This window comes from Strongylocentrotus purpuratus, unplaced genomic scaffold (genome assembly GCF_000002235.5).
Source record: "Strongylocentrotus purpuratus isolate Spur 01 unplaced genomic scaffold, Spur_5.0 spur5_scaffold_7, whole genome shotgun sequence".
Lineage (NCBI taxonomy): Eukaryota > Metazoa > Echinodermata > Echinoidea > Camarodonta > Strongylocentrotidae > Strongylocentrotus > Strongylocentrotus purpuratus.
The window spans coordinates 23,252,500-23,270,621 of record NW_022145613.1 but is presented as its reverse complement, the minus strand read 5'-3'; the positions used below and the strand labels follow the sequence as shown (position 1 = coordinate 23,270,621).

The 18,122-nt window shown below is 34.3% G+C and overlaps 2 protein-coding genes across 5 annotated transcripts in view; one reads left to right on the top strand and one right to left on the bottom strand.

Moving 5' to 3' along the window:
• LOC575143 (rho GTPase-activating protein 18) overlaps positions 1 to 6,239 on the top strand; it is a 112,136-nt gene extending 105,897 nt beyond the window's left edge. For 3 of the 4 annotated variants that reach the window (XM_030974413.1, XM_030974414.1, XM_030974416.1), the window contains 4 exons: positions 945 to 995; positions 3,177 to 3,376; positions 4,288 to 4,370; positions 5,329 to 6,239. In XM_030974413.1, the coding sequence (XP_030830273.1) occupies positions 945 to 995; positions 3,177 to 3,376; positions 4,288 to 4,370; positions 5,329 to 5,420 (426 nt within the window). In that variant the 3' untranslated portion in view covers positions 5,421 to 6,239. The remainder of the gene's footprint in view (positions 1 to 944; positions 996 to 3,176; positions 3,377 to 4,287; positions 4,371 to 5,328) is intronic. The other variant, XM_030974415.1, reaches the window with a different exon arrangement.
• A 7,188-nt stretch (positions 6,240 to 13,427) lies between these two features.
• On the bottom strand, positions 13,428 to 17,910 carry LOC575072. Its single transcript, XM_030974772.1, has 6 exons — positions 17,669 to 17,910; positions 16,900 to 16,975; positions 16,103 to 16,166; positions 15,168 to 15,289; positions 14,456 to 14,483; positions 13,428 to 13,972 (listed from the first exon to the last, which is right to left on the bottom strand). The coding sequence occupies exons 1-6, from the start codon at positions 17,781 to 17,783 to the stop codon at positions 13,901 to 13,903; spliced, it is 477 nt and encodes a 158-aa protein (XP_030830632.1). The 5' UTR covers positions 17,784 to 17,910; the 3' UTR covers positions 13,428 to 13,900.
• Between the last annotated feature and the right edge of the window lie 212 nt (positions 17,911 to 18,122).

The following is an 18,122-nucleotide window of genomic DNA, read 5'->3' as shown; positions in this document are numbered from 1 at the left end:
AATGAGATGATATTGTACTTGTTTGGATACATCTCAAAATATCTCTCAACTTGACCCACACTATGAGTAAAATACTATCTTTCATTTCTTATTACTCTTGATATATATTTATTATCACTTTTTTCCAGCAGTGTTCATTATGTGTGAGCCCTTTAATCTTGAATGTTGTGTTCCACTGCTGTGTGTGTGTGCCTGTAGGCTAGCAAACACCTCTTTCCGCAGTGAGCGTAACACAACAGCACGTATCCCCCGCCCCCACCCCCGCCCCCTTCTGTTTCTTTCTCCTCCACTGGTTTGATTTAACACGTCTCACGCTCCCCCTCCCTTCACAAAAACATTGTCGAGGACTTGTTGTGTAGGTTTTAAATTCTAAACCTGACTGAGCTTCCATCAAAATACAGCTAATGGATTGTAGGGTGGGCTAGTCCATGGTATTTTATTATTTTTTATCCCATATGTATTAAACCAAAGATTTTACTCCACCAAGTGATTTTATCAAGTTGATAGCCTTAAAAATTTCAGATCAGACAAAATATCCAGGAAAATTTTCAGTCATGGAAAACCTGGATTTTCGATTTTTTTTTTTTTGGGGGGGGGGGAGGAAAACAAATGCCAGGCCTTGATAAGCCATGAAAATTATTCATGGAAATTGTTACTTGAAGAAGTGTAGGAAACCCTGGAAATATTTGGTAATGTACAACAGAATAAACAAATACCTTGAAGTTGCCCTAGAGTTTTAAAGGAATATTATCTACATATTTAAACTTATTGCTTGGAATTTTCCTCTCCAATTTCAAAAGCTTTGTCACAGTGAATACATGATTTTGTTACTGCTCATTGATGGTGGAAACATAGTGTGTGCCCATCTCCTTTCCTTACTCTTCCATTCGTCTCAAGACAAAGAATCTACCTTGTACTATCTTTCCATCGTGTCTTTCCTCTAGGTCATGACGCTATTCAAGAGAAGCAAAGACAAGAGAAGTGGCATATTTGAGGTTAAAATACACAAAAGCAACATTTTTGCATCGTGCTATTTGAATGCATCTGTTATTTAATAAAGCTGCAATGACTGTGTGTACAGTGCTTTTGCATGCTGGCATGACATTGAACAGCTTTAGATGTTTTATCCCAAAATTTGCTTTTGTTGCAGCATGTTTCTGTTTCCATTTGATTTTTGAATGCGTGATTAACTTTAATTTGATTTTGTTATTATTTTAACTGCTATTAATCTTTCGCAATGTACGAAGCTTTTTTTTCTTCTAAATACAATTTGATGGATTTCTCCTTTTCAACTTTTTAAAACTTTTTTTCATCTTTCCTTAACTTAATTTCATAAACGTTGTACTTGTTTCAATTTCTTCTGAAGAATATTAATTTTCTAAGATTCAATTATTTATAATTTATTGAGTTTGTGATTGCTACATCATATACTTCACCATTTCCTAATCCTCCTTTTTAAATATTTCTTGTACTATGTGATCCTATTTGCATATCTGAATTCATCAATCTTTAACATTTTATACATGAAATGTAACTGAATGACTTAAATGTTTGAACTAATACACTGTATGTATCTTAATGACTATTAATCAATACAAGAAAATCCCTGAATTTGTTATAGAGTGTATCATGTATGTATACATGTACAGTTAACAACCAAAATATTCAAGCCCCTTGTCAATTTGGATGTTTTTTGTAACTCAAGAATGAAAGATGAACTGGTTGAATTAGGACCTTTGTTGCTTCATTTAGTTGTTAACTGTACATGTATTCATGTAGCTTTTAATCATAACTTCTCTGCCTTAATACTTGCTACCTATTTCACCACACTTAGACTCCTATTTGTACCCTTTGTTTCTATTTTGTTTTGTTTTTTTTACTAATGAATCGCTAGTTTATGTCAATTAGGTATCTTTTGATTCAACTAATTTGCATGAATTATTCTTAGAATAACCTACAGTATGAAATACTAACTTACCTATACAGTGATCTGTCCAGTTCATAGCCAGCACTTTATAATGGATTCCGATCAACTCTAATTATAGAAACCTTTGTGTTTTAAAGATGGAACTTCTTTTTCAATGGTAGTACAGGTTTTGTCTGGTATCCTTAAGCAACACAGCAACAGATAAGGCATTATTTAAGCTGGTAGATAGAACAAAGCACCTGAGCCTACTGACCAACGTAGGCTTGTGAATTAAAAAACAAAACATAAAACTCATATATTAATTGAAATAACAACCCTATGGATTTACAGAGTATCAGATCACTAAAGTAATTACTGAGCTACTTTATGTAAGACAATCATGATAGATAAAAGATTTGTTGAAGGTATCATTCTCCATTTTTTAAAATATACATGTAAATGACACCATCATAATAGATTTGAAGAACTAATTGTTTTGTCATTTATATCTTTATCTCACAAAATGCTGCCTGAAGTATATAGATATCCTATGTGCAAGTTTTTTTGGTTAGCCTTTATTGATATTCAAGTAACCTAATATGTATAATTCAGGCTAATTTTACTAACATTGGACTATAAAAAGCATGTGCTTGTACCAAGGGGTAACATAAGGGAAGCTAACAATCATAACATTTTGATCTTTAACAAAAAATGGAAGGAGAACTAATAATGAAATGAGTGGTCATCAGTAATCCCAGAATCGATTAAGAGTAGAGAAATAAGCAATTACCACTGGAATTAATTCACTCTAAAATGTTTAAATCTTTGTCAGTGTTTTTATATTGAAAACAAAAAAACTTTACAATTCACAATCAGGTCTTATGATGTGAACATTGTATAATGTCAAGTATTGATGGTACAAAACAAAAAGTGTTTTTACTGTAAAATGGAATTTTATCACTTATCATACCGGTATTTAATTTTTTATCTTTGAAGCACTGCACTAAAGGAATACCATAGTCAGACCTATCCATAACACCATCTGTAGAATTAGAATGACCATTATAGACAAATAGATTTATAGACAGATTTTGCATCACATATTTGTAACAGGAGATACATGTGTGGTAAATGTTACCTCTATTCACTGAACAAATAGTTGGTCACTAAATGTGAACCAGTTTAACCGTTCGAATTGAAAGTAAGTAAGCAGAGTCATTTCAGGAAATCGTTTCTTAACTTGCATGGTTTCCTTTTTACTCTTTAACAGGAGGTTGCAGAAGGGATCATCCGAATCCAGACGCCGGGTTCGGTCGAGAAGGTCCTCACGACGATACAGCTCAGTGAGAGAACGACAGCAGGAGACATCGTAGCCAAGTTCACAGAGGACACACCTTTCATGAGTATTGAACCTGCGCCCCTCAAGAGGAACAGCCTCAGGAGGCGGAGCCGCAAGAAGTCCATTCAAAGGTTAGTAGATAGGGTTAGGCTAGGCTTGTTTTATCACAATAGACCGGTTCACTATTATAAAAAAATTCAAATTTTGTAATAATAATAATAATGATATCAAATATTTAGGAGCGCTAAAAACAATAAGTACCATAGCGCTTACAAATACAAATATATGAAAAGAGGACAAAAATGTAGAGTACAGGAAGTATATCATATAGATCATTGGGGGAAAAGGTTATGCATATTCTATAAAGCCCTTCTGCACTAGTTTGGCCAGGAGGGAATAGACCTCCCTGCGTGGTCACTGGCAGGTGGTTATCTCATCAAATCAGCTCTCAATTAATCATAAGAAAATATGTTAGTAAACTGGTCTATGTTGTGTATTGATGAGCAACTTGATAAATTAGTTGATTAAAGAAAACAATTCTTTTATACTCCCTTCACATCATTGTAGATACCATTTTTGAGATGTAAATTCATTATTAGATTTTTTTTTTTAATTCTGTAACATATCTGTTGATAGCAGGAAAGATGTTCTCTCTGAAAGCATATGAGTTACTGCCCTTCTGTCTTATGGTGGACAACTTCTTTTTCTTTTACTAAACTCTTGCTATTATTAAAAACAGTATTTGATTAGATTGAGAAGCTGTAGTTTTACAGTCAAACCTGCTCAGCAACCACCTGTATAGAAAGACCACCTTTCTATAATGATCACATTTTTTGTTTCCCTTGAATATGGTTTCACATTGAAACCTGTATTATAGGAACCTGTACACAAAGACCATTTGCCTATAAGGACCATTTTTCAGTCTTTATATACAGGTTTCACTGTATCCAGACTTCCATGTGATAATTTTCAGCAAGCAATGTTCAAAGTCTTCAAATTGATATCATCATTGCTCCTTGTCTTATTTCTTTATTTCTTTTAGGAATTCTAGTTTTGATATGTGCAGTAACATCACCTCCAGCAGAGCACCAAAGTTCTATCTCTACGAAGTTGGGGGATGCATAGGTGAGTTGAACCATTGATTCTACGCCACATGCACAGTGACGATAGCTCCATGGACATAAACTGAATTTTAAACTTCAGCCCTAGACCAAACACTGTACCTGCATGTCGATGGTTCAGTGACACAAAGACGTTACTCCAAATTGTGCCAAAATGAGTATTTGATATCAAAATGTTCAGAAAAATGTGGGCTTTCCAGGAAACACAAAGACTTAACTCCACCCAACATGAAGTCAATGGCTAGTGAAACATAGACTCACATGTAACTCATTAAGGCCCAAGTGCTCAGTGACGACACATAAACCAATTTTCTCAAAATGGCCAAAATGGAGTTACGTCTTTGTGTCACTGACCCCTCAATGTAATCCTATCACTATCCCCATCCCCAAGCCTAATCTAAAACTACGTGTAATCATAATCTCATCCCCAAACCAGTTTCTTTGATGAAATAAATGGAGCAATTGGACACATCACACTTAAAATGGATATGCACAAACATCATCATGTAGCTACATTATTTTCATGAAATTATGAAATTACGTGTATGAAATAAAAGGTTGACAACATTGGCAATCCTTTTAAAAGTTTCTTGTAGTTGGCTGTCAGCAACAGTCTGCACAAATTTTTGCTTTAACAGTATGAAGTTCAACTGAACTACAGTGTACCTTTGAATGATTGTATGCTGAACAACTCTGACTCTGAGAATATTATCCACTAATGTCCTTTGGCAAGATATTAACCTGCACTTGCCACTCTCCACCCAGCTGTTAAATGGGTACCCGGTAGGATGTGACCGTCAGGGAGTGGAGATTGTGTACACAGTGTGTGCGGGCGGGCAAGTAGTGAATCCAATGTCGGGGTAATAGTAAATCTGTAAAGTACTTAAAGATATTGTAGATGTATGAAGCGCTATTTAAAAGTGGAATATTAATACTATTATTATCCTCTCCTTTGTTTACAGGAGAGAGATGTCTAGATCCTGAGACTAACATGATGGCGCTCGTTAGGGTCAACCCGACAGCTGAATGGATCATTAGATGTAGACCAACATGAGGCCATGCACGCTACGCAGAAGTCCAATCAGACTCGCCAAATCTTGATAAACAAACTCTGTGAAAGAGAAGTCATCAAGTGATTTAGCCTAATATTGTGGAGATATTATGCGTTCAGTGTCTCCATGGGCAAAAGCAATCATTCCCCCTCTATGAGAGAGGAATGGTGATGTGGTGGAGCCGCGAGTGTTGCAAGGAATAACAAAGCAATTAGTGTCAATGTGTGCAGAATCCTCTGTGATGATGAAAATCATTTTATAGAGCCAGCTGAATCTTGCTGAAATGTGTCTCGATTGGCAAGAATCAATTCTTCTTACTTATGAAGAAGGACAAATGACTGTTCACATGCTTGAGGCAACATAGCGAGCAAGCACTTTCCCTTGCAATATGTCTACATGTGCAAGATTTTGCAGGATGGTGAAATTAGTTGTTAGCTTCAGCCGACGAAATTCAATCTTTTCTTTCCCATCACAAAGGACTGGTCACAAGCTTGAAGCAACATTGCAATGAAACACTTAACCTTGTAAGCTGTCTCTGTTGACAGCAGTACCCGTCATGATGGTGAAATTAGTTGTCAACTTCGGCTGAATTTTGAAAAACCTTAATTGACAATTTCAATCCTAGGAAAGATGACCGGACATGTGCTTAAAGGCAATATTGCAAGGATATATCGTGCAAATAGTGTGTTTGTATACTGGATCCTTCATTAGTTAAACATTAAGAGTCCTGTTTACTTTTTGAAAAAGTATGCATAGAATTATCTTGGGATGCAAGATTCAGTCATGATTGTGCTAATTAGTCATTGCTCTAGCTAATTTTGTAGTGGTGTGCAAAACATAGTGAATGGTGAAATTCATTTGCTATGACTTTGTACACATATTTTGAGTTCATATGCAAAATTAGTGCAATGGTTTAAAGTGGAACTTACTTAGATCCAAACTTGTGTGAACAATAAGAAGACGGTAAGCATCTAATGCAACATTCCTGCTCACAAATATATAGGGAACAATGTAGCAAGATTCCATCATGTTTTGTAAATGCTGTATGCATTTTGTTGAAGAATGAAATTAGTTTGGCCAAAATGAAGCAGTATGATTGAGCAGGTCTAGGCAATTTTAATCTGTCTTTTTTGTAGCAGATGGAGTCTAATTTTGCTATTCTTTGCTGCTTCTAAACCATTAAAAAGTGATTCATTCAAATTCTCCAGAAAAAGCCATTCGCAATCAATCAATGATGAGACACAAAAGTCCAGTGTATTGCTGGAAATGTGCAAACATAACCTTAGCATGTATATGAGTACTATGTACTTCCACATGTAATTCACTTTGATATTGATTGAATTTTTTGAGGTTTGTTTGTGTTTACGATCATGTTGGAGGTATTTGATGTTTCATTTAATCTTTCTTCAACAACAATGTTTGATTTAGACCAAATGAATCGATAGAGACCAAATCTGGATTTAATATGTATAAGACCAAACAGATGCACACATAGGACCATAGCCATGTACATTCTTCATTGCAGCGAACATTTTTTCAGCTTTTTTTTTAAAGCTTTAATTTGAATAATGTATGTATTTTTATCTTTAAACTCACTCAGAATCCTGCTGTGTGAAAACAGTAAAGGAAAAAAATCTGCAGATCTTTGAATTTTCTTTACCTGAATGTTTACAATATTGTTACAATGTAGCTGCTTCATTTTATTTCTAATTCTCATCATATTTTCTTGCCCTTTAAAACCTGCTGCTTGTAAGTGTTCTGCAACTCTACTACTACTATAACGTGTAATGATTATTGTGCTAAAACTAATTATTTTCAATTTTGCTGCTTAATATTCATTTTAGTCTTTGATTTGTAATGATTTTCTCCCTAGTTTTGTTTGTGTGATTATATACATATTTTTTTTCTACATGTGTTTCTGTCCTCAAGATACGCAATGCCAATTTTGTAAGGCTTTTAGTCATCTTCTGATGAGTGATTCTCATGCAAAGGAGGAGTGCAATTTCTCATATTCTTTCAGTAAGGCCAGCTGTAAATTGTGGTTAAGAATTGTTAGGTTTTTCTTAAGGGCATTGTTAGATGCTGAGGTGTGCAAAAATAGTCCATCCAGATTGGTACAAACAATTTTTTGCTTTGCTTTGCTTTTTTTTTTTATTTAAACATTTTCTCCTCTTTGTTACTTTATTTTTCTTTCAAGGGTAATAAGGGAAACAGGATTTCAGAATTAAAATCTCTCATGTATATAGTTTTTGGCAGGCATACTTGTATTTACATATCATAGTTATCAGCTCAGTTTATTTTTCACTTGTTATCTTATGTAACCCTTTTATACTTTCAAGAAAGAAAATAGAGGGGGCTTTTTGAGAAGACAAAAAATTGTCAGGATTGGAAAAGGTCAGCAGGTATAATGTTCTTCTAATTGAAATTCCATGACTATATATGTTCAATATGTTTGTGATGAGTGGCTGCTTTAATAAATGGATTAAACTGTACCAAAAAACCAGAGTTGATTTTAGAATCAGGTGCTAACGAATTAGATTGATAATGACATTGCTCTTATTTAGATACTAGAATCAAATAGCTATGCAAACAAATGACATTAGAGGTTTCTCAAAGTAGAGGGATATAAGATGCACTTTAAATGATAATAATGTCTGTATCACTCCTACGTTGGTGTTTCAGTGTAGTGAAAACAAAAAGGTGCTCTTTTTTGCTATTTTTAGTAAACAGATTATGCAGAACTTGTGAATTAACATTTCTCAATAGAATGAGAAAAAGAAAGAAAAATTGTTTCAACACTAAAATTGTGTACAGCTTTCAGCAATATGTAAGTGTTTTTTACCATGTGCAAAGAAGGCTAAACAACCCTGTTACAAAAAAAATGTAAATGTTGTGGTAGAACATCATCCTGTTTTGCACTCAGTACTATAGAGTTTATATGGATGATGTTAAAAGGAGACGTTGAATGGTGTAGAATAGTGTACATACCTATTATGAAGTTGAACTGTGGAGCTGACTTGCAAAATGGATGCATTGTACAGATAAATGTTGTACATGTGTGTGTAGATATGTTTGATATGTTAACTATGTGAAATGTGTGCAAGTTGAATAGGCTGGTGTGTGAACAGGCCTTGTAGATTACATTGTATATATATGTACATGACATTGTATATGTCACTCAGAACAAATTCCAACTGCCCAAGATTGAACAACTCATTGAGAAGTAATAATGATGAATGAATGTGATAGCGTGTAGTTTATATTCACTTTAAAGTGATATGTCAGGGAGAAAATGCAAGTTTGATTGTCAGAATGAATACAGAGTGCTTTGATAGACATTGCCATTCATTTTGTTTTTGTACTTGTAGAGTGATACCATTGAAGCAATGCAGACTCCTTATCGTAGTCTTTTGTTGTCAATGTATGTTAATAAATGATCAAAATGTGTGATATATTTGTTGTAAACCATTATTTGTTTATACATTTAGATACCCATTTGGTATGTAATGAACACATTCTACCCAGTTGAGATAAACGTTTACCAGTTTAAAAGATATTCAATGAATGACCCAATTGGCTCAATAGGAAAATGAGGTGCTAGGCAGTCATGTAATTTATGCACCAATATTAGAAACATGTAGCTAAAAAAGTGACCATGGATGTTAAAAATGTTCAGAAGAAAGTTACAATTTATCCTAAGATGATACCAAACTGTTGCTATCTCATTTTTTTCTCCTATATTCAAGTCTTTATACTTTTGTCTATACTATATACATCTCTCCAGTTTTATCTTGCTACCAAACTATGTTCCATTATTTGCCAATCTATTGTGATATAATTTGCACGAGATTGATTCATCAACATACATTTGTATTAGATTGGAACTATCTTTCATTGAAAACGGGTGGCCGCAAACGTCTTATTTCTATATGATGCTCTTTCAAAAGCTCTTTAAGCACAGCTGTACTAGCACAAATAAATCATAATAATAACAATTTTACCTTCTTTTTGCTCATCTTGACCAAATTAGGGATGGTTGTTGCCTTGTGGGATAATGGGGATATGGTTAAAACGACTCGCAATAGGGTGAACAATAGGAATATTATATTTAAAGGTCCAAACTGCATTATGATTTAGTCGAAGTGTCAAAGTGTATACGTAAATGTAGCTCACAAATTTAATTGAACTGAATTGAAAATATGAATATGTACATTTATCATTACTCCCCCCCCCTCTCTCTCTCTCTCTTTCTCTCCCCCCCCCCCTTAGTTTATTTTCTTTCTGTATTCTCTTGTTGTTTTTTTTGTCCTTCTCTCTATTAACGTCTCTTAAGTTCTGTTTGCCTCTTCTAATGTCTTTCTATTTCTCTCTGTCATGTTTGTCTCTCATTTAACATATTTTTGTGTTCCATTTTGAGAAACAGTAACAGTTCCACAGTCCAGACCAAAAGTTTAAATATGACAAGATCTCGGCATGATAAAGGCATCTATCAGCTGTACATTTCCGTTTGATTTTGAACAATATTACCAAATCATGCATCAACTCAATGATGGTAATATTCTTTCAAGCTTAGTTATGTATTATAATGTATTTATAACTATAATGATGTATCGTTCATTATAAAATATATATTGTAAGAACTATATCAAAAGTCTATATATTTGTGTCAAATGTGTGCATAGATTGCATATATTTTCCACTTTTTCACTTATTTTGATAAGAGATGAGAGAATATTTTGTGAGTAGGTGATAGATGCACTTACAGGGAATATTACACAGATTGTGTATGCATACATTGATTGGTGTTGCTAATAAAAGCACTTACTATGCACAATACCAAGGAAATAACTTTGTTGTCCTGTCTTTCTTTGTTTGTATGAGATAAAAGTCATTGAGAAATTTTCTGCATGAGCATATAATTAAGATAAAAAGAAAGAAAATATGAACTTTAAAGCCTCACTGCACAACTTATAGCTACTTGCACCCTCTATTTAGCAAACAATGCGTAATCGGTGCCTGTTGGTCCCCCATGATCCCCTTTTTCTTATGTTAATTGAGAGCTGATCTGATGAGATAACCACCTGTCAGTGACCATGCAGGGAGGTCTAATCCCTCCTGGCCAGACCAGTACATATAGGCCAAAGACCAAAAGAAAAACGACATGAAATTCTTTTAAAAGACATGTGAATTTCCATTTTTTCGTTGGTTGCCCGCAAGAAGACTTTTACTGCCATCGACAATACATAGGTCTTATGACCTTCTTGCGGGCAGCCGACAATTTGCATTCAACTTATTGTGGAGTGAGTTGCTTGACTAGATTCATGGAGCACCAAGCATCAAACTCTTTACCACATACTACTGCCATTCTGTTACTATAAACACAACATACAAATCATGGTATGATATCCATTATGTGACAGAGTGACAGTGATTTGTATAATGGGCGAGTTTGACATTTGGTGTTCCATACATAAGTGGTTATAAGGACAGTGCTCATCTGAGACCACTATCAAAAATACAGATTATGATTCTCTAAAATAAAAAATAAATACAAAATAAATAAAAAGAAGTATGATCATGAACAAAGTAACAATGTTAACATAACTTTTTGTATCACTAAAAGTTGATTTTATTGCAATGATGTCAGTGCTTTATTCATATACATGTTAAGATTTTGAGTTGCATCCATTTACACTTTTTTTTACAAACGTTGATTCATCTTTGAAAAATAACGCCAGTGTTAAAGAAGTGATATCTTCATTAACTGGCCCTATCACTTTATTTACTACAAATGGAAGGCTCAGACATTTTTATCTCGCACGATCTAAGATCAATACATTTCCATTTAAATTTGATGCATTGCATTTACATGTATCAAGTTTATTTATACATCTTCACACATACATTTTTCATAAAATACAAATTGTACTGAAAAAATTAGTTAAAAGTTATCCAAACATACATTTGAATTTAATCAAACATGTCTTCCAGTTACAATCAACATGATCACAAAGTGTATAAATTAAAAAGAGTCATTGTTTAAGCAGTCTCAAATTAATGAGTGCATTGCTGATTGAAAATAAATTGCTATCACACCTGACCTTTGACCTTTTGGGGAGATACGTGTTTGAAGATGTTTTTATGCATTAACATGTCAATGTCTAAAGGTTTCTAAAATATTTCAATTTACTGCTGTTTTAACAACTCCATCAATAATATTTCAGTTTGATATAAAAACTAGTCAATAAGAAGTCTTTTCTAAATAACATAATTTCAAATAAAAAGAAAATACTATTTTTTCCACTTTTAACTGCACTATAAATATTTGAAACAAAAGGAACATCCATCACAAGACCATTAATTGCTAGGAATATTGACATAATTACATTGGCGAGAGTGTATTGAAATTATGTGACACCATGCAATTATGTACAACTAATCTTTCTAAAGACACTTCCAAGATTTTCATGGACAATTTAAAAACTCACTGGAACAATTTTGGCACTTTATTTTACAACCTTACCATAACATCTGGAGGCTGTTGTGTATAATAATATATGTGCATGTCAAGATCTTTCTTGAGGGTGTGTAGTCCTCAAATCAAAAATTTACTCAAAATAGAAATAGAATTTAAAACTCTGATAAAAACATTCAAATAATTTTGCTCTATAATTTCTTCATGAATTACTTCAATATTTTCAAATCCATATTTTGTAGGATAGAGATATATAGTCACAGTGATTATTGTATGAAATCACCTCATGTATCGTTTCTTCTAAAAAAAAACGGGGTTATTCTACCGACACTACTTCAGAATTACTGCCATCTGCTGCTCACAATGTCACAATGTGTCAAAAACCATGTCCCACAATGCATCATCAACAGACGACACACGCATGGTTGATGCTGCTCGGGTACAGGGACCAGAAATCGCTCTATGCAGAGATGCCAACCTTCTTCAACAAAAAAAAGTATTCATATGAGCAAGAAACAGTATTTTTGGACAAAAAACAGTATTTTTGAAAAAATCTCTCAACTTAACATATCGCCCAATCGAGCAGCTTAAAAAACCCAGCAGTACCACGTATACGTACCCCGATCGGAGCGCGACGTGCATACATTACACGTGGGTTGTTCGCAATGTGCGCAGTCTGGGGCCCGTATCACCATCCTGCGTGCATCGTTTGAAGATGTAGGTGCATAATACACTTACGACACAAATCCCATGATCAGAAATTAAGAAAAACGTCACTAAAAAAAAAAAAAAAAAAAAAAAATTTAAAATAAATAAATAAATTTAAAAAAAAAAAAAAAAAATAATTTAAAAAACGTAACAAAACATACAAAAAAACGTACTGCCGTATTCATAGCGAAAAAAATGGAACAAATACGGCAAAAACGGAACAGTTGGCATCTCTGTCTATGTACTCCTTCACAGAAAGATGGCGCAATTGAAAATACATTACAACAGTGGTAGCGATGTCAGTGAAATATCCTACTTTTAAGAAAAACAATCCAAGTTGAATTTAATATTCTACTGCTTATTTCAATCATCTATTGCTATCATGGCACATTTACAAAGTTTTTATTTATACTCTTAATATAGGCCTACTGCAATTGCCTATTAAAATTTACATATAAAAACCCATCACATTGACTATGTGTAGAAAAGTACCATGCTTGGACTATTGCAGACGCAGTACTAAAAATTGTAGGCATAACTTTGTGCTTGGAAGACAGAACAATAACATATTATGTAATATAAAAAAATTATTATATATCACTTTTCTAAAACTTTTTCTCATATAAAATCCCTGCATTTGAAGTTTGTGCGCGAGTAGGATACAAATGATGATAAGAATGATAGTCACTTCTATAACCCTGTAAGAAGTTCTCAAGACATGTATTTTGTTAAAAATATACTTATCTAATACTTATATAATTATCTTATCTTTTCCTGATTGAAAGACGCACGTGCTTGATTGCCAACTTAATATCATATTGCTACCATTCTATCCTGAAACAATTGAAACATTAATTATGTGTTGAAACATTTAAGCATTAAGATACGTAACATACAACACAACACAATATACATGTACATCATACTGGTGTTGATCTACCGTATATATGATTACTGGATAATACACTTGTAGGAACATACATGTATGTAGGGTTATAGAATACACTCAAATGTAAGATATACAATTGGTGGAACGAATGGGGGAGGGGGGAAAGGGGCTCAGACCCATATGACCCCCCCCCCCCCCTAGATCTGACCCCTGCTTAGGGTTCTTAGAACATAGATTATTGAGGTATACATCTCAGTAGGAACATTCAGACATATGGAGATAACATATTTTAGAAATACAAGTTGACGATACAGGTTATGAAATGTAAATATGTGGACACACATATATGCAACAAAGGGGTGTTCAACGAAACGAGTTGCCAATTTGATTGTGTATGAGACCCTCGTCCATTAGTAGAGCATGATATCACTACACTGGTAGAATACGGCTGGAGCTTCTGGGTTCTGGGTTACATAAGCAATCTGGAATGCAAAGAAACAAGATGAAAGGAAATAAAGATTTGGACATCCTTTAACCCATAGATGTACAGAGTCTCCTGTAACTAATGTTTTTGCATTATCTTTTGATCAAGAATACCAGGAATTACACATTATACATGAGCAGAAAGTTTTGAGTCTATTTCCAATGCAGCATGTTGTACCATTCTTGAATTAGAGTGATTTTATTGTAACAAATCATTTAAGTGTCTAAAAGCCTATCTGCATAAGTTTGGCCAGGAGGGATTAGACCTCCCTGCAAGGTCACTGATGGGTGGTTATCTCATCAAATCAGCTATCAATTAACATAAGAGAAAGGGGACCATGGGGGACCAACAGTCACCGCTTAGGCAATGTTTGCTTTATAGAGGGCCCAAGTAGCTATAAGTAGTGCAGGGGGGCTTTTACTGGCAACATGCTGTTTTATATACAATCACTATTTTGGTAAACCAAACCTGTTTTACTTACTCTCAATGTCCCTGGTTTCTTTAGTGGCCTGAAAGGTAAGATCAAATATAATACAATAAATGCTTTAAAAACATGTTCCGCATGCATATTTAAAACTAGCAAATGTAATCAATTCTGTGATACGGTGCACTATGCAGTGTAGGCCAAGATTCCAAAGATGCACAAAGTATGCTGTTCTGTCATCCTTTCTCTCCTTTTTTTGGATGAAGAATAACATACACAAAATCCTATATAAGGAAAGAGTTGACAGTGCTGGGCACATCATATAAAGAGTTGCAATCTGAATCAATTGCAAGGTTACAGTCTCCTATCTCTTATGAATATACATAGTAGCTATTGATATCAATCGCAAAGATGTTGCAACTAATCGCAACTGTTTATAATTAAGACGTTGCCCAGGTCTACATCCAGGAATATTTCTTAAAGCATTTTCCTTAAAGGCCATCTGTACAAGTTAGGCTAGGAGAGATTAGACCACCCAGGGTGGTCACTGACAGGTGGCTATCTCATCAACTCAGCTCTCAATTAACATAAGAAAAAGAGGATCATGGGGGACCAATGGTCACCAATTAGGCATTGTTTTCTATATAGATAGAGCAAGTAGCTACAAGTAGTACAGTGGGGCTTTAATAGATACATATAAAAAGTGGCTTGAAAACAAAAGTTATAATCAATGAGTGGCACTGAATTTGGCATCCATATATATACTCACATAGCAGGCATAGTGACATTCATATAGTAGAGAGTGAGGGATGGGTCAGAGGTGTCGGGAAGAAACTGCAAGAGCTGGAAAGTCTTCTCTTCATCAAAGCTCAAAGAAATCTTGAAGCTTCCCTGTTGGTTAAAAATTAAACAATAAATATCAACAAAAATGCTATTTAAGTGCATCAGTTGAGCTCTTTGGTCGACTAATGGAAGATTCAATTTGGAGGGGTGCAGAAAATGAGATTTTAATTTGCTTTTGTGGAATAATGACAGGGCAATTTTTTTAATTTCTTTATACATTTATTTCTATTCTACGTTCATTCAGCTTTCCATTGATATAAAGTATTTTCAGCGGATATGGAGTTAAATATGGAGTTAACAATGTTCTTAATTAGAAGAATATGGTATGTAATTTTGTAATCGTTTTAGAAAAAATCTACAAGTATATTGCTATTTCAAAGTTTTGAGAGTTGGTTGCATTATAGAGATATATATCATTCCCATTTATCTCTTCATGCAGAACTCACAATGTTTTGGACAGAATTGTGTTATTGAAGTTAACTACCTGATAATACATCAATTAATCAGATAAAGGTCTTTTAGAATGACCTGTTTTTCACCAGCTTATTTACATTGTTACTAAAACAAAGGTCAGTAGACCAATATAACTTCAAAAGTTTGTTAACAAACATAAACAAGTATGTTTTAACAGCATCAGGTGAATTAAATGCCATTGGCTTAAAAGTTTATGGTGTAAGTTGTTCTCAATTAAAACATAACAATCAAAGCTATGTTTACTCAATATAAAGTTTCTTACAATGTAGGGTTTTTGTAAATTGACATGAGCAAGAATCAATTTCAGAATACCAGTAACATCACAAAACTTTATATTTGTGTAGGATAAAAATTAAAGGTAAATCATATTCTAATTTGGATACTTACAGGGTTACTTGGGTAAAAATGATCCAAGTTTTTCTGGAAGGCTACAACAAACCTGCTTCCCTCCCTACACGTTCATAAAAGGAATACAGACATATGGTTAGAATGAAAGAATTGCACCATCATTATCAATTATTCTTAAGTTGACAGTTGGCCTACATGTTGGCATTTACATAATGTTTAAGCTGGAAAAAATAAATTGATAATAGACACAGACAAAGAGATTTTAAAAGGGACAGCTTTAATCAGCCCTTTCAGGCCCACAGTGACAGAATGATAAAGTAACTCACATCACTTTTTGCTTTTGCTATTTTTCATTCTCAATAGGGGCCTTTTTCTCGGGGGTAGGGGTCCAGACTAAAAATTGGTAGGTTCTAAATGCATGCGCCTCCTGCTATTAATATCTAAATATTAGGGGTCTGGATTCAACATTGAATCTAATTGATTTGGAATAGTGGGGCCCTATCATGCCCATATGTATACCGCCCCTGTTAATGTGAAGTCCTAGGTTTCACCTTCCATACACCAATCTACTCATACTCATAGCATATTGAGAGAGAAAGTTGTGACAAACATGGAGCTTCAACAGATTCAAGTACCGGTAGTTCCCTCCCACATACAATCTCTAATGGGAGGGAACAACTTTGGCGCTCCGGCCATCAATAAATTTTTCCTATGAGTATGAGTGAGCGCAACCTCCAGTGGTGTTAAAGCTGTGTCATAAGTCTACTAGATTCATTCTGATGTATTGTTTCAGTTTTTGACTGAATCACTTTGTTCTTGATTAATCCCAGACTTACTTGATAGCAAGAGTAGTTCCCAAGCTAGCATTACGACCTCCACATGGCTCTGGCAGCAATGCACAGTCCGGAGATGCTTCACATGAAAAAAAAAAGAAATACAGATTATTTCATCTTTCATGTATTTTCATATTCTGAACAGCAATAATTCATTTATTTCATTTTCATTACTACCCTAAATCCAATTTATTACTTTAACAATTTTCTAAAAGAATCATGGAATGGAATGGAAACCAAATTTTAAAAGTCATCTTTATGTCTTCTTCAATTCTGTTTTCAAGAAATTAACTCGAAGTACCCATCACTTCACATTTTACACTAATCACTATAAAATAACAACTCCACCAAGTTAAATAGGTTAGATAGGTTTTCATTTTTTTTTTGGAACAAATTTTAATTGTAATCTAACATGATATCATTATCCAGCTCAATCCCCCACCCCTTTTATGTTGTTGTTGTTGTTGAAAATTAGAAGAAGAAATATACATTATATACACACACATATTATGTGAGTGTATATAGATAAATTTGAATTCAAAACAAATTCTTTATATAGTATTCAGCAATAAATGGTCATGAACTGTCTGACTTGCCTAAAATAAACAACAACAACAACAACATGTATCGAGATAATCATAACCGTTACATTGGCATGACATACATCATACAACAGCACATGTCATACTCTGATTGCCATACTCATACTCAAGTCATAGGCATAAACGTTATGCCATATGATTATGAAATTATGATAAAGAATAATCCAAACCTGGTTTGTTGATATTCAACATCGAGCCGCGCTGTGGAGGACTCAGCATGCACAGATGTGCAGTCCCGATGGCGACCATTGCGCTAAATATGCTCACAAATACGAGGTTCTTCATTTTCTCTACAGTAAGCTGGAAAATACTGCTAAGATGACTATACAGGCAACGAAGTCTAGTGACATAATGAGCAGAGCGCGGGCAGGCAGAGGTCAGATCTACCAAACGTAAACAACCACTGTTGTGCAACGTGGGTCACATGATAAGTCATGTGACTCTGTAAACTGTGGTCACATGACACCACCGAACTCGAAGAGAAGATGGCATAAGTATCACATTTGAAAAGAAAGAGGGTGCGAGGGAGGAAAAGAAAGAGAAAGAGAGAGAGAGAGAGAGAGAGAAATCGGAAATTTTATCTGTATGTGTACATTTAAGTTTCATGTTTTTCCCCCCTCTCTC